The sequence below is a fragment of the Lissotriton helveticus genome, chromosome 3_1, assembly GCF_964261635.1.
Source record: "Lissotriton helveticus chromosome 3_1, aLisHel1.1, whole genome shotgun sequence".
NCBI classification, from domain to species: domain Eukaryota; kingdom Metazoa; phylum Chordata; class Amphibia; order Caudata; family Salamandridae; genus Lissotriton; species Lissotriton helveticus.
Window position 1 is genome coordinate 262488493 of NC_136061.1, and position 16682 is coordinate 262505174.

General features: G+C 43.7%; 1 protein-coding gene across 6 annotated transcripts in view; it reads left to right on the forward strand.

Moving 5' to 3' along the window:
- ACACA (acetyl-CoA carboxylase alpha) overlaps window positions 1-16682 on the forward strand; it is a 1199721-nt gene that overhangs the window by 878733 nt on the left and 304306 nt on the right. For all 6 annotated transcript variants that reach the window (XR_013608606.1, XM_078679777.1, XM_078679779.1 and 3 more), the window contains one exon: window positions 2880-2976. Coding sequence is in view for 5 of the 6 variants with exons in the window: in XM_078679777.1 (XP_078535903.1) it covers window positions 2880-2976 (97 nt within the window). In the remaining variant the exon portion in view is untranslated. The remainder of the gene's footprint in view (window positions 1-2879; window positions 2977-16682) is intronic.

Here is a 16682-nt window from a genome sequence, read left to right on the forward strand (position 1 = left end):
TCTAAATGATCCTCGATAATCTGTTTTACCATTAGAAATATGACGCACCTATAACAATAGGTGCATCTTATGTATAATTAATACTGGTAGACCAACTTCAAGTCTTACAGCAGCTTCTTGGGACTCCTGGCTATGGATAGCTAGGTTTTCCAAATGTTCATTCTGTTGGAGTTTCACTGGCTGTTTCTATTAAAATAATTCAGTGCCTCATAAAAGTATACTCACTGTTCTTGGTTGCCGATTTGCAAAAATATTTCAGTGGAGTGGGCCCCATAGACAAAGCGCCAGGTATCATTCCAGCTCTAGTTATCCTAGATTTTTATATTTTGTTTAAGTGACATATTGCAGGTGAAAGTAACATCTAATGACAGTAGCTCGAAATTATCTCCACAGTCTCGCCTTGCAACGTCCGCGTGAATTTTTTGATGAATCTCTTTCTGAAGATCATTACATTCGTCTAATGGTTTAGAATCATAACATGCTATTCAATCAGGCTTAGAGGATGAATGTTGCTTCTAGATGCATGGCACCTCCTTCACCACCGAGAAGGAAATCATGACTTTGCCTGGATTTTCTCTTGGGTGCTCTCCAAATTTTTAGCTGTTTTTAGAAAGCAATTTAGGGACAAGGGAATCCCACTTTAGAGAAGCATAAGCAGTTACGCCGGACAGCTCAAATCTGTCGTTTTTTCCACAGCCCTTTTTCCAGCAACAGATCTTGTTGTTTTAGACTCCAGAGCAAGCTTCAGGTTTGGAAGAGGACGTTGTTTTCCAAAGCATCCTCAGTGTAGAACACCCTCTAAAGAAAGAGACCAAGCGTAGCAGGAGGATGCAACGCTGCTCAACCTCTGACCACACAAGTTTCTGTGGCCCAAGAAAAGTGCTTGGACAGCACAAGCTTCCGTCTCGATGCCGATTGGATTATTCTCGACACGAGAAAGGATAATCAATGACAATAAGTGGGTCGTGCAAATCGCCACAAAAGGATGAAGCTCTCAATTCAACCATATTTGCCACCTCGACAATCACCATTGGCAGAGGTTTCAAATTATGAATTTGTTGAAGTAGTGCACCAAATGTTGCTCATGAATGCCATGCCATAATGGTTTCAGGACTAGGCCATTGAAGAAATACAGCTGGCACGTGGGATTTTACTTCAGAAACGTTATCTTTCAGCAAAAAGGGATGCAGCACTGGCAATGTGAGGCTGTGACTGCACATAGGAGGCTGTGTGGCATGAGAAGCCATAAAGCATTTAAACCTGTGCTTGCAGAGACTGACTGGCATCGGAGACTAAACGTGTGCCTTGTTCGGCTATATTAGACATTTGAGACTATATCAGTGTATATTGTGGTACTAATGGGTAGATAGTCTGGGTTTGAGTATTTGGGCTGTGTGTAGGCATGTGGGGCTCCGCCAGGGCCTTTGGGGTTGTACCTGTGTATTTATGGGGTCAGAAGAGCAGCAGCTGCTACCCCTATTGTTTCTTAGTTAGCCCTAGACATTTCTGTCCGAATTTCTTGCTCAGAGGTCCTGAGAAGGAAAAAAAATCTAAAGTAAACTGTGCTCTCAGGGTACACTGGTTATTTTCTGATTGAAAGATTGAGCGTTAAAAACTATGGGGGGGAGGGGTGATTTAGACCCTGGTGGATGGTCCGCCAAGGCCTGTGCCACCCTGTCTTGGGCGTTGCCGCCCTGTTCATAGATCCTCACCTGCATGGTAGTAATCGCTGTGGTCTGATAGGAACTGCCTCCGCTGCAGCTCAGTTAACAGGGCTGCAAATTTGCCACCCATGTGGCATGTTTAAAGCCCTCGCAGCAAACGTGCTCACAGATAATCAATTCCTAAATAGGACTTTGTTTTAGATATCCGAAAAATCTAATGGCCTCCACACACAGAGGTTTTTCCCTGCGAGTGGTGGCCATTTCCCTTGAAGGGAAAACCAGTGACTGTCGACTTGCCCTCACTAGAGTAGGACGACTATGATTGTGAGCTGACGCCGCTTTGGTGCAAGGACCTCAAGGTCAAAGGTCTTCATTGACAGAGCCAATGGGGCTTTCCTGGTCTAAACCAGGCGCTCCACCACTGTAAATAGAGTGGGTTCCCCGTGCTCCGCCTAGATACATTGGGCAGTGGTACTGCCTGGTTACAGCAGGGCTCCCACTCTTCCAAACTTTATATAAGTCTGTATATAGTCATATTAGAAGGCGACACTGAGGTTCTGATGATAAACCTGTACACTTGGAACTTGGAAACTTGAAGCAAGGCTGGTCTGGCCTGTAAGTCCCGATGGGCTAGTCTGGCAGGTTAGTGTGTGGGCCGTTTTCGTAGCTATTTGGGGGTATTATATGCTCTGCTGGCCACGTTTTTACTATTAATTTCCCTGATATTAAAAAACAAAACTGTCTGCAGCAAGCTCGAATCCATGCCCATACCTTGCAAAGCACGTATGTCTGTGCAAATTCAAAACTGTCCCAGTTTGCAAACATGGTCCACTTTTTTAGCTTTCTAATTCAATAAAGGGGACCACTTTTATTTTTGGTACCAGGTCCTATGTTATCTGCCAGTCTGATCCGGACTTAAAGCTGTACCTGAGCATGAAGCTGCAGTGTGCATGCCAGTTTATAGTTAGGCTTTTTTGGTAATGCTGGGACATTTGAAGGTTGTGTTTGTTCATCTGCATTTGTATCTGGTCATTTGTGATGTTATTAGGCCTTTCGGGAATGTGCCTTGCTATTTGAAGCTGTGCATGTGCTCATGGCTAGGCCTGAAAATGTGTACTTACAAGAATTGTACTCTATCTTCAGAGGAAGGATAAGCTGTAGAAGTGTTCAAGTAGGGAAATGCATTCTCTAATGTCTTCTTGTAAATGTTTATAGCTCAGAAAGGCACCTGGATGAGCGGCTTCTTTGACCATGGCTCATTCTCGGAGATCATGCAGCCGTGGGCGCAGACTGTGGTGGTTGGAAGAGCAAGGTAAGAAGCCACTTCCATACTTAAAAATGTCTTTCCAGCTGTATTTTCTCCTATAAGATTTTTTTTACCTTGCTATGTCCTAGAATTATAATGGGGGTCCTGCAATTGGAGGGACAGCCTGTCCTCTCTTGTGAGTATGAAGGACACAGGTGTACTCCCTACACCGACATGCTCATAGTCCCCAAATCCATGGATGGTGGCCATCAGATGTGAGTCCATACTCTCTACAGACATGGCGAAATCCTGGGTACAATCCTAAAGCACTCACCCCAAAGGTTTCTGTAGACTAGAGAACAAATATTATTCACTCGTGTCTGATCAAGAACGGTGTTTAATTTCTTCCCAAACAAAAGCAAAGGTGTGGCCTATCTCCACTCGCTCAACAAGAAGAGTCTTCCCAAAATTGTGGAAAACTAGTGTGATTTATTTAAAGTAAGAAAGTCTTTTGCATTTTGAAATAAAATATAGCTGTGCATCTTGTGCCGTAAGTCCTCTTGCCGCCATTGAGCATGCGTTTTCCTGTTAACAGTCTGTGTATGCTCGAGACGGTGATGAACTGACTACACCCGTGTGTTTTTGACTTGCTCACAGAATGAGATGAGATGCATTAGTAAACTTACTTTTCTTTCATAAGGTGTTCAGCACAAATGTGTTAAATCCTCTCCAGATAATAATAAGCTGATGGGGCAGAGGCCATTGTGGGTGGCCACAGCATTAAAACACTTTGCAGCACTGGAGATTTTCCAAAAATGGGGCACTGTAGGCATTTCCACCTTGGGTGATTTCATTGAAGGCACAGCACTTAAATCCTAACATACCCTACAGAAGGAATATGAAATACACCATAGATAGTTTTATCGCTACTTACAACTAAGGCATGTGCTACCACCTTACATATCGGAATTAGAGGATCTCCCACAATGTAACCCCTTAAAGGCAAAGTTGCTCCTGGGGTAACTTGGAAACCACAAAGTGATACAGATTTACGTTCATCAATTTTACCACATGACCGACTCCTTTGTGGCTCTTCACTCTGCCCGGGATTAAGATCTAGGTACTCTTGCGAATAAGAAATGGGCAGAAGCTAGGGCGTCTCCAAGACACTCATCAGTTGCGCCTAGATTCCGTCTCATTCCATTGAAATACATTCACAGGCTATATCTTACCAGAAGGAAACTCTGGAGAATGGGTGTGATCACCTCACCCTCCTCCTCCGATGTTTGGTGCAGGATGGAGACCTATTGCACACAACATGGAGTTGCCGCAAATTAGAATCCTAATGGAGACGGGTGCTCTCCTGCTGTGGATCGGAACTTAGGGTGATCTATACCTTCGAACCCCAATTTGGTCCTTCTTTACATCACCACAGATCTTGATGATGAATGATACAAAATGACACTGCTTTGGTTGGCCTGTCCGTGGCTAAAAGAGACATTGCTCACAATGGAGATACGTGAACCCTCCTTCCATCGACGAGTCACGAAGGGGATTAGATTTATGTTTGAGTATGGAGTTTTTGATGCCAGGCTTTCCCCAAAAATACACACAAAAAATGGGAAGAGATGGGCTGATTATTGGGGCAGTACCACTTGATAAAGGGGTGGGTGAATCCCATGTCACAACATTAGGGGTCGAAATCCGCGCCAGCGCAGGATGGTGGAGTGCAGTCCAGAGACTGTAGGACCATTGTGCCCTAAACGACCAGGGAGAGGGGGAAAGGAGGTTGGTGGAAGGGCCTGGGAGCAATGCGCCTTGTTCTTTGTGTTGTTATATTGTGTGTTTTCCATTTGTGACAATGAAACATTTTACTTCAAATCAACAAAAAGTGTGATGAAAAAAAATCTCTCCAGCTAGATCTGTTTTTCAAAAAATTAAATGGTCACGTTTCAACAAAGCTTTACAGCTTTGATGGTCCAGTAGAGTCACAAATCAGTGTAGAAAGTTAGACCAAGATCACACCAAGCTGAACCAAGATCACACCACGCTGGGCTAAGATCACTCTGTTCTCTGCTGAGGTCACATTGCGCTGGGACATCTCTGTTCCAAAATCACACTGCGCTTGCCAAGATAACACCATATAGCACAAGCCCAAAATCACACAGAGTTGGCCAAATATCACCCAGCAGTGGACTGAAGTCATAAACATGGGGCCAAGATCACACATCTTTGAAGTGATGTCACATAGCACGAGTCGAAAAGCACACCGTCCTGGGGTGAGATCGGGCAGTGCTGTGTTGGGACCACACAGCACTGATAACAGATCACCGAGCACTGACCCATGGGGACACTACTGCTGAGTAAGCACAGCTTTCAACCTTTCAGTTGTACTGAAATGCGGTGTCAGAGAAATGACGGACATCCAGACCTGTCCGTTAAGGAGCAAACCACTGTATGACTGTTCAAGAGGGTCACCAGCGTCCATTGCCTAAAAACAGCGATGGTGGTCCTTTAAATGAGGGTCGCCTGAGAACTGTACTTAGGGAATGGGGGAGAACTGTTTTGTTACACGAGTGAAAAAAAGAACCCAGGGAAGCAGAGGCATGCGAGTGGAAATGTTAAAGCAACTACACTGCTGTTTCCCTCATCACTGTTCCCCAGAGTTGGAGGGGGGACGTACCCCTTGCATACCACCCCTCCTGTGATATTACCATGTCCCTTCTCTGCCCCCAGCTTGGGTCTCACGTTGCTCGTTTCATGTGTTGCCCTTCGCTGGGTATTAAGGACTTGTTGGTGACCACAGGCCGATGGCCTGGATCCCGCAGTGTGGGCTGAAGACCACCCATTGTGAGATCATGATCACGTAACGCTGGTCCAGAGTTCTACAGTAGTGCACCAAGGTCACAGAGCTCAGGGACAGACTTGCACAGCGCTGAGCCACGGTCGGAGTGCGCTCAGCATCACTTGCTGCTTGGCCAAGATCACGCAGAGCTGGCTCAGGATCAAATATTGCAAAGTCAAGGTCGCACAGCTTTGTGTGCACCGAGATCACATTATGAGGGGCCAAGATTACACAGCGCTGAGGCAAGATCACATAGTGCTTGGCCAAGATCACACAGAGCTGGCTCAGGATCAAAGATTGCAAAGTCAAGGTCGCACAGCTTTGTGTGCACCGAGATCACATTATGAGGGGCCAAGATTACACAGCGCTGAGGCAAGATCACATAGTGCTTGGCCAAGATCACACAGAGCTGGCTCAGGATCAAAGATCGCAAAGTCAAGGTCGCACAGCTTTGTGTGCACCGAGATCACATTATGAGGGGCCAAGATTACACAGCACTGAGGCAAGATCACATAGTGCTTGGCCAAGATCAAGCTCCGCTTGACCAAAATCAACCAGTGTTGCCTCATTTCACACAATGCGGGGCTAAGATCACACAGCACTGGCTCAAGATGACAGTGTTGGCCCAAGATGACACGGCGCTTGCCCAAGATCCCACAGTGCTGCTGAGTCAGTATCACAGAATGCTGGGCGAATATCACATATCCAAAGCCCAATATCACTTGCAGGTGCAGCTCACTGGAACTCTCATTTGAGGGGTGGGAACTTATTTTTCATCATCAGACTTTAACCCAGAATAAGGGAGAGAAAAACAGCGAATGGGGTAAGAAAGAGGGAAAACAGAGACAAAATGAGAAAGCAGAGATGAAAAGGAATCAACAACGAGATAGTATATTGGTGGAGAAAAAAGGCATGAGATGAAATAAAAACGAGTTAACTTTGGGATTCGGCAAACCCCCACCTTCGGCATAAGTGCCAGTCTTATTCTTAAAAACATGTGGAACAGAGCACTTGCCCTTTTACATGCTGAGCACTGGGAGGCACGCAGTGTCTTATGTACTCCTGACATTATGACCTGGGTGCAGTGAAGGAGATCACTCCTGTGGACTCTGGCAATGCTATGGAAGAAGGGCTCGACCTGCTGTGTGCAGGGGTCTGGCCGGGGCTCCATGGTGATTGCATCTCTTATTGCCCATCAGGAGGCTGCATGGTCCTTAGTGAGCAGCTGTGGTGTTGGATGGTAGAGGTGTGAGCTGAGGCCTGGCACCCCTAGGGTTTGCCAGAGGGATGAAAGGAGGCCGCACTCTACCTTCAGAAGTCTGTCAGCGCCACACTGTACAGAAACAGTCCTTCATGGAGTGCAAATGTACCCCTTTCCGAACAATGGGTGCAGTGTTCCCGCGCCTTGGTCGCTGATAATTGTGTGGAATGGAATTACATACGGGAATGGGGCCTTCGTTTCTGTCTGTTGTGATCTGTAATCAGAGTGATGCACTTGCACCGGTCGCTGTCCAGTCGCTGACGATACATTGGTCTCTCCAATGTGCCTGGGGTTCTAACTTCTTATTTCTTCGGCTTCCCTCAGCCTCTGACAAACACAAGAGCACACACTTTGCACGACCCGGCGCTGGCCCTGCTGTTCGGGGCCAGAACAAACCATCCCAAGGGGGTTGCACTGTGTCTGATCCTGTTGTGACTCTAAAATTCATTGCGGCTTGTCTTCCCGCCAGCCCCAGTTTTGTTGAAATACCTATGCATTATTCGAAATTTGCGATTATTTATGTTGAACTAGCCTCGTTTCTTATTGTGAAATAGTTCTCCTTTCGGAGGAATTCACACGGTCGTCGTATTCTGGTTAGTTATTGCGCTATCTTTGGATAAATAATGTCTGGTTTTATAATATGTGTCAGACGGAATGCATTGTTGCAAGCACAAAGCACGCTGACGGCTGAAGTTTCTGCCTGTAGCCGATGATGGATTAACCTTCTCATGAAGAATTACAGGAGCCGCGTGGGTCCTAGGAAAATTAGATTCTGGGTCAATTCTGATAACCTACTATTTGGACCACGTTAAGTAACGTACTGGGATGTTAGAGCACATTAGCCTTCAGTATCATATCAGTGTCGTCAATTACAGTCCGACTGACGGGAATTAACCCGCATTTATACACCGTGCGAGCTGCAGCTGTGAGTGGTAACAATGTGGTTTCACAACGAACATTTGTGTTGCCATTTTGTTTTTATTCAAATTTAGCTCTTTTTATATTTGTGTACCTAAGTTAAACAGACTGCAATCTATGAGCGTCATTTAAAGTATTACGGTCACATGCAATCTAACTAGGTTAGTGAGCTCCTCGCCTCTGCCCTCCTGGCAAGGACCTCCCGGCATGCTTATAGGGAACCCCAACCGGAAGCACTTTCGGCAGAACGGAAATGCTCTATTACTTACCGATAATCTTCATTACTCCGGGTCCCATTGTCCTCGTCCCATTCATGCGCCACTTTGTAATGAATGGGACGAGGACATAAGGGACCTGGGGGTAATGGCAGCCTCCCGCGGTCTCATAGCAGCGCAGCCTGGCCTTTTTTGGTGTTGTAGAAACAGGGTTTATTCCTAAAACACACAAAGGTTCTCCCTACGTATGGGAGGCCCTTGTTTGTGTGTGGCAACATGCATGTTACAGTATGATATGAACCCGCCTGACAGCGATCTGAAGCCAATAACCATGGCCGAGACATGAGGCTCTGCCGCGAGGCAGTTGCCGACGCCCACAATTCTGAATAAGGGTTGGAAACCGTGATTTTGCCGGGCACAGAAACTATTGATTTAAGTCAATTCTTACGTCTTACCAAACTTTGAATCATCCCATGTGTAATAAAAAAAAGCAGCTACGTTTATCCAGTAAATACGAAATGACTTCCTTTCAAATCAGCGGTAGTGGGGAGACGTGTCCACTAATAAACAAACCTGGGGATAACATGAAAATAGGAAAGCAGAAATCCCTTCTGCAGTTCATAATAAAGTGATCAAAGAAATTATCAGAAGTAAATGCAAGGCGAGAAAATATCTTAAACGTGCAAAGGGAACCCTCCCTAACGATGGACATTTAAAGGGTTGTGGCTTGCTCTGTGGTCAAAGTGGGTGGGATCTGGAGGGCAACGCGTGACCCTACTTCTTTAACTCAATATATTCCCTTCCTCTACTTTTTAAAATTTTAAACATGCATCCCAGGACGGCAGAAATAGCCGAGGCCTACAGATAAAGCTCAGTGTTCGTGGGATAAAGCTCAGTGTTCGTGGCCGTTTGGGGACAGGTGAGTGGGCAGAGAAGACAAGGACAGTGTCCACTTCTGCTCTGTCGCTAACAGGTGCACACCTCTCTCTTTCCTCCTCTTATTCCCATCTCTTTCTGTCTAGCTCCTCCTGTCTTACGGAAAACCGTGACTTCAAGAAACTGTTCTCACCCTCTCTTTTCTCCTTTCGTTTATTAGTTCCCATGTGAAATGGATCCAAAAATAGAAAAACACTTTTGCTGAAGATTTCATATTGTTTTTACATTTTTTTATTCCAAAGTGTAGCTTCGGGAATAAAAGCTTCAAAATATGAAAAATAAATAACTAAATAAAGCAAGACAGAGTGTCCAGAAAGATTTTATTCACACCCAAACACATCAGCGTCACTTTACAGGGTTTGCAAGTGAAGCACTACTTTTGTTTTCTTGTCATTCTTTGAACAGCATTGTTTTCCCCGGATGGGGAAGTGCACCAATCCTGGAGGATTGATTGGGTGGATTGGAAAACAAACTGTGTACCATATGTCTCTATTCATGGAAGTGGTCTTTTTAAACCAAACTGCTTACGTTTTGTAAAAATATTAGCAATTGACGTTGAAATGGGTCCCTTCTGGGCCCTGTAGTCACATCTTTAACTTTTCAGGCAAAAGCCCTCACTGAATTCTGAATAGTGAGTGTAAAAGCGTTAAGGTAACCATGTTGTTCCTGCTTACTTTACCCATACTTTACTTAACATTGTATTCCCTATGAGTGTTTGCTTTTTCCAGGATGTTAGTACTTTTTTTTTTAAGCAGCATGTTGCTCTTATCTAGTGCGTAAAGTCACATTCAGGTGTTTATAGCAGGGCACAATTGGGTTGTAGTTGAAGGCAGTGCGAGGTTCTCTCAGTGGGGCAGTATGGTGTTCAGTGGGGGAGAGGATGTGGCACTATGGTCAGACCTGCTGAATTTGGAACTGGGGAACCAGGTTCAGCCTTCACGACCGGTGCCCCCACACCACTCTCCTGAGGGAGCACAATCCCTTGCTAGACCTTAGAAGGCCCTGCTTGACCTTATAAGACCTGGGGCTAGATGTAGGTAAATAGTATTTACTGATTCTTAAATACCGAATTTTACCGATTCGGTATTTACAAATCGGTAAATGCTATGTAGCTAAAAATTCGGTAAAAATTACCCAATCGTTAAGATTCGGTATTTACCGAATCGGTATTTACCGATTCGGTAATTGCCATTCATTCCTATGGGCCTGGAGGCCCATAGGAATGAATGTCAATTACCGAATCGGTAAATACCGATTCGGTAAAAGGGGGAAAACATTGAAGGGTGGCAGGGTGTCACTTTGACACCCTGTTGCACCCCTCAATTGTTTATGGGTGCACATGTTGCAGGCATACATGCCCTGAGGGCATGTATGTCTTCAACATGGCACTGAAGCAATTTGCATTAAATAGCTTTTTTTTTTTTTTCGTTATTGGTGGTAAATAACGAATCCTAACATGAGATAAGCACTCGTTTAAGTGCTCCCTACATTAGGAATTCGGTAATTTACCGAATCGGTATTTAAGAAATCGATAATTTACCGATTCCTTAAATTACCGATTCGGTAAATTACCGAATTTCTTAATTTCGGCCCCCTACATAAGAAAAGCCTTTTACCGATCGGTACCCGTTACCGAGCAGTAATGGGCCACCTACATCTGGCCCAATGTGTCTTAGCACCAGCAGGTGGACCCTAGCGGTGGCCAGTGTGGGTTAACCATGAAGGCTTGTCCACCACAATCTATGCTGAAGTTCACCTCCCGTCTTGCGGGCAGGCCTATAAAGCAGCACACCCTAGACCGACAGTGACTTTGTCACTGAGGTCACAGGACCCTTGAGAAGGGCTGTCTCTAGGGCATTGCAACCGGTGTGACCGCACCAGGTGCTGACTTTGGCTGGGGGCTTCAGCAACAATAAAAATGTAATGATAACTCCAGTGATTAATGTTCTTCCTAGAGAGAGGTCAGAGTTTTGTCTAGTGGAAGTTATGACTCATAGACAGGTAGCACAGAGGGTTAATGTGCCTGCTGCACAAAGAACATGTACCATGCAGATCACAAAGTGCACATAATGTAAATAGGTCCGTGGGTTACTGCTTATATCAGAGAGGTCCTTTTTTTACTTAATAAGTTAAAATCCTAACATAGAACAGTGAGCTATTAACTGTCATCTAAGAGCTGCATGCAGACTGCAAGGTATACATTAAAGCGTTATGGTGTTTCCACCCAGTCTTTGATTATCCTAATTTTGCAATAAGTGTTCACTTGGATAGAAATCAATTATGATTATTAAAGAGAACCCCCCCCGACGATGGTATTATGTTTTAAATTCTGAGTTTGTGTTTCTCCAGATCAATCACTATTAAACTATACTGCCTATAAGTATGGTTGTCATGTGACTCCTACACTTTGTAGTCTTTAGTCTTATGTAACAATTTATATACAGTGATTTACACACATATAATGGATTGTCTCTGTGTTATGTGTGTGATGTAAAGTGCACTGGTATGAGTGGTGCTGTAAATCAAATGAAATGCATCTGAGAGAGAGAGTGGTTATTGCGATTAGAAGGCACTGTTAAAAGTTGGTAGTGAAGGAATCCTTTACAGAGGTGGTCTTTGGGGGGCACCAACAAACATTGTTGCACAGGGAACCACCAGTGCTAAAGCCATCTCTGCCCTTGATGCCAGTCCGCCTCACTCATTGGTACCTCCATTGGTCTTCATTCAGCAGTAGTAGCTGCAACTCACCAGGGGTCGGTAATGCAGGATTTGCAAGCACACCAAACTAAGTTCGCAAACTTCACAGTCTCTCTGCTTCATTCTCAAGCACGTTTAACATGTGCTGCCTGCTCTGGCGCCCCTGGAATTAAGCATTAAAGGAGGACAAAATGATGCCGCAGTGTTGACTAAATTATGCGGCAGAAAAAAAAGGCTGCAGCATAATGCAGTATATTTTCTGATACTTTATTATTTTGTCATTTTTACATATGCTAACAGTCTCTGGAAACATTTTGCATTAGTAGTACCAGTGCACTTGTAGTGACCTTTGAACCATTTAAGCTACAATTCATTTATTAGTTAAAATTGTCAGATTATGCAACAGATGTTGTATTATGTGTCAAATATGGCAGAGCCATAATTATATAGAAAACATTTGCAAACTAAGATATTTTAACATTCATGTTTGAACTGCTCTTGTGGAAAAAGGGAGGAGAAGTGCTGATGGCAGAAACTCCATGGCTCTGAGACAAATGTCTTGTGATTCCACATTTAAGAGTACTTGACACATTCTGCGATTGGAAATATGTACCATTTTGTGAATGTATTTTAATGTCAATAACTCATATTAAACCTAAAATAACCATGTGTATTCATTGGCTGAATTAAATAACATAATAAGCTGTAACTGGTTAGTGAAATGCCAAACAAACACAAAAAATTGGAATGTTTTGCGCAATCTGGCCACACCTCTTCTCCACCCACTGATCCCATCCTCGGGTTATTCCCTACCTTTGATTCTCCGCCCACAGTTTCCCTATTTTTTTCCCCTACCTTCGATCACTGGGCGTGCTGTAAAGGGGGTCCGGAGAGAACATCCCTGAGGGGTGTTCCCTGTGGCTCCAGGAGAGCTCCATCCATGCCAGAGTTTGAAGATATCCACAAAATATAAATGTACTTACAGTTAATCTAATCAGCACATATTTCCATATTTAGTGGTTATCTCGTGAATCCAGGTATGGATTGGATCCTCCTGGACCTTTGCTGAAACATGTGACATATGTGTAGACTAGGAGCAAGCCATGCGTGTCTTCATTATGCAGTTACTAAAAGTTCACAAAATCATGCTCAGTCTCTATCGCACTAGTGTTTGGATGATAGTTCTTCATTGTGCACACCTGAATGTGCAGTTAGCCGTGCTGAACCCCAAGAGCGAAGGGATGCTCAGCTGACATTCAGGGAGATCATGGACGTCATACCTGAATTGATGCTCGCGTTGAGTAGTGCAGCCTGTTTAATAAATCACAGTTGCATTAAATGCCCGTATTCTGTCTGCCAAGACATCAGTCTGCAATCATGCCCAGTACCACAAAAGGGACGGTCCCGCCTGCTCAAGGTTCAGTATTTAAACAGATGCTAGTCCAGCACTTGTTAAAGCAGAATGTGATACACAGGATTAATAAAGTGACTTTTCTCACAGATCACTAATTGCTTTGCCACAAGATAAACCTGCCCCCTCATCACCTACTTTCAATAGGAGGAGGGAGGAACTCTGCCCGGCTGCTACCAGTGCATGACTTTGAAACTTACAAAGCGCGTCCGAATTCTGGGCTCTGCTCATCACCCTGTGTTGAACATCTCCATGCTCTAAAAAGGAGTCAGGTATTCTTAATCAGGTTCCCTACGTAAAAGAATCAAATACACTCATGACATGTTTGCACTCTAGGAAAATGTCCATCTAGCTATCATATATATAGAGATCTATTTTTCCCCAGTATTATATAGTGCCCAAATTGAGGCATTTTACAAGGCAATCAGATTTTTTTATTTATATATATATATATATATATTGCAATCACTGTTCGCCGATCCCCCAGCCACTTGGTAGCGGCGGGCTCGAGTGAGGAGGCGATCCTCTAAAATTCGTCACACCAACTTTTGAATGTCAAAAGAAGGAAACTCGAGCCGCTCATTCCATAAGCGTGATGATTTTATTTAGCAAGCAAAATGGTCACAAACGTTTGTGACCATTTTGCTTGCTAAATAAAATCATCACGCTTATGGAATGAGCGGCTCGAGTTTCCTTCTTTTGACATTAAAAAGTGGGTGTGACGAATATATATATATATATATATATATATATATTCCAGATGCAATGGCGGTTGAGGCTGGAGCGCTCTCCGGCGGGTGCGTGCGTGGGACCAACCACAGGTCCAGTTAATCTTTTACAACAAAAAGGAAAACGCCGCACTCAGGAACTGTAGTAATTTAGTTTATTTGGCAAACTCCACGGCAAGATTAGTCTGCCACACCGGCGCGTTTCGGGCACACGCCCTTTCTCACGGTGTGGCAGACTAATCTTGCCATGAAGTTTGCCAAATAAACTAAATTACTAAAGTTCCTGAGTGCGGCGTTTTCCTTTTTGTTGTAAAAAAAAATATATATATATATATATATATATATATATATATATATATATATATATATATATATATATATATATATATATATATATATATATATATATATATATATATATATATATATATATATATATATATATATATATATAATTAGGCATCTGCTTGGCACCAGCAGAAAAATTCCTTCAGACTTGGGATGGTACGAGTTTTGCCAGTGAACTTTTCTGTTGAAAAGTTACATTGTTTTAAATGTTGCTTGAACAACATGACAGGGGTTTCCATTTGATATTTTGCTTACAAAGTAGTGATTAAATTGTGCCAATAAAACTTAAGGGCTGGGATCACCAATAACTAAGTTACGTCTGAGTAGTTCTGGCAACAACCTTGGTGTTAAGTGGGTTAGGTATGGTTGACCTTGTTTTTCCTGTAGGAGTCATCTTTTAATGCTCCTATAGAGGCGCCTTTAGAGAGAACAAGGGCCTCATGTACGAAGGGTTTTAGCATCCACAAACCCTCTAATTGGGTAAATCAGAGAGGGATCATGTATGTTAAAACCTTTTCAAATCTATTTGACGATTCATAAAATATTTTGCGAATCACTACATGGATTTGAAAATGGTGTCAGAATCTCTGTTTGGATGGGGCTTGTTTTGGACGTTCTGATGTATCAATGTTTTGAGACCGTAATTGGGTCGCCAACATTGAAAAGTTAACAACGTTCAAGTTGGGATGGTGACTGATTTGCAAAGGGGAATGGGTCCCCTCTGGACCCCTTCCCCTTTGTGAATCTTGAAAAAGTTTCAGGGAGAGTTGCCAGTGGTCTACAGGACCATAGCCAGCTCTCAGTCAAACGTTTTGGAACCACCCCCTTTTTTTTAAACATCATCTTCTTTCCTTTAAGGAGAATGTGCTGCATTTAGTTTTAAAGTTTTCTTTATTTAAACACAATCACAGACATGATGGTTTGCTGTCTCTTGTAGTCCACCATCTATATGAGTTGCGGGGGGTTGGAAATTGTGACCCGCCTAATGAATACTCATTAGGCAGCTCATTCTGGTACCCCTGCGATTCATTATTTTGTGAACTGATCGCAAGTCTTTGTAAAATCGGATTTCCAAAAAAGTTGCAAAAAGTTAGTGCGCACTTCAAAACCACATTTTGCTAAACAATTCTTAGTACATGAGGCCAAAGTCTCTTCTCGACTTTGGCATTTGCAGTCTCAAGCTTTTAGGGATGCAAAAATTGTCATAGATATTTGGAGAAAAAAAATTGCTGCAATTACTCTGCCACACTGCAGAGAACTAACTAGCTGAGATTTTGGGTACTCATGTTAGGAAGCCATTCAGTATGCAACGTTATCTGAGGTACATATTGAATTTGTCTTGTCTACTTACCTGTTTCATCTTGTGCTGCCCATCCATTTACCTGTTTTCAAAAGTTCTTGGCAGGGACCCCTTTTTAGGTTGAGCTAGGCTTATTGTGGCTAAGCAAGAACATAGATGAGCTTTCAGTCCGCCCATTGCATACAATTGTTTGGCTTTCCTTATCATTCTCATTAGCCTGCTTTTTATTTGTGTCCCAGCTTGTCAATCTTGAGTTTGTCTCTCCCATTGGAGCACTGCCACGTTACAGTGTTTTTCATTGGCTGGCATCACTGCCTACACTGCTTGCTTTTCATGCGCTACTTGTTTGTTTTGTATGAAGCACTCTATTAGAGTATGTATGTTTTTGAGCCCTCTTTCATATATACCTCTCCTCCTGTACTCCATGTTGATCTCTGTTGTCTGACTGCTTCTCCCAACCCCTTACCTCATGCTCTAGCTCGTATTTTTCTCCCCTTGACTTCCCCTCTCACGCTTTCTGTGTTGATTTCTTATAATTCCCGGTTTGCTTTCGCTCCAGCCCTCCCCATGTTTGGTGTCCTCTCATTCTCCCCCATGTTGCTTTGCTCGTCCCCTCCCACCCTCCAGCATGATATTTCAACATTGTGCCCACCAGGCCCAGTTCTAGTTTAGGTGGCACGGGGGCCTGTCCGTCCCAAGGGGGGCCCTCTGACCCACCCAAAGCCCATCCATAATTGGAAGGGCATATATTGGTGTTGCACTAACGCTTCATGTGTACCTGCAGCTCTTGTTTTCTGCCTCATTGTCTCCCCCTGCATAATACCTAGCAGTTACTTTTTCACATGCATTTGACTGGACGGTCATGGGGGTGCAGCTGATCGATTTCTCAACAATGACTGTAAAAACAAATGACGCTTTTCTCTGTGAGCAAAGTAGGCCTTTACAGTTCATGTTTTACTTCATCTTGCCTAAGCGTAACTTCTTTTTTCAAATGTTACATTTTCATGCTTTTTTCGTGCAACATAGGAGTCTTATGTAGCGGTTAGAGTGAACTAAATCTGCTCTATGTGTTTGGGTGTGTATGGGTGTTCATTAAATGGTGCAATTGGAGTG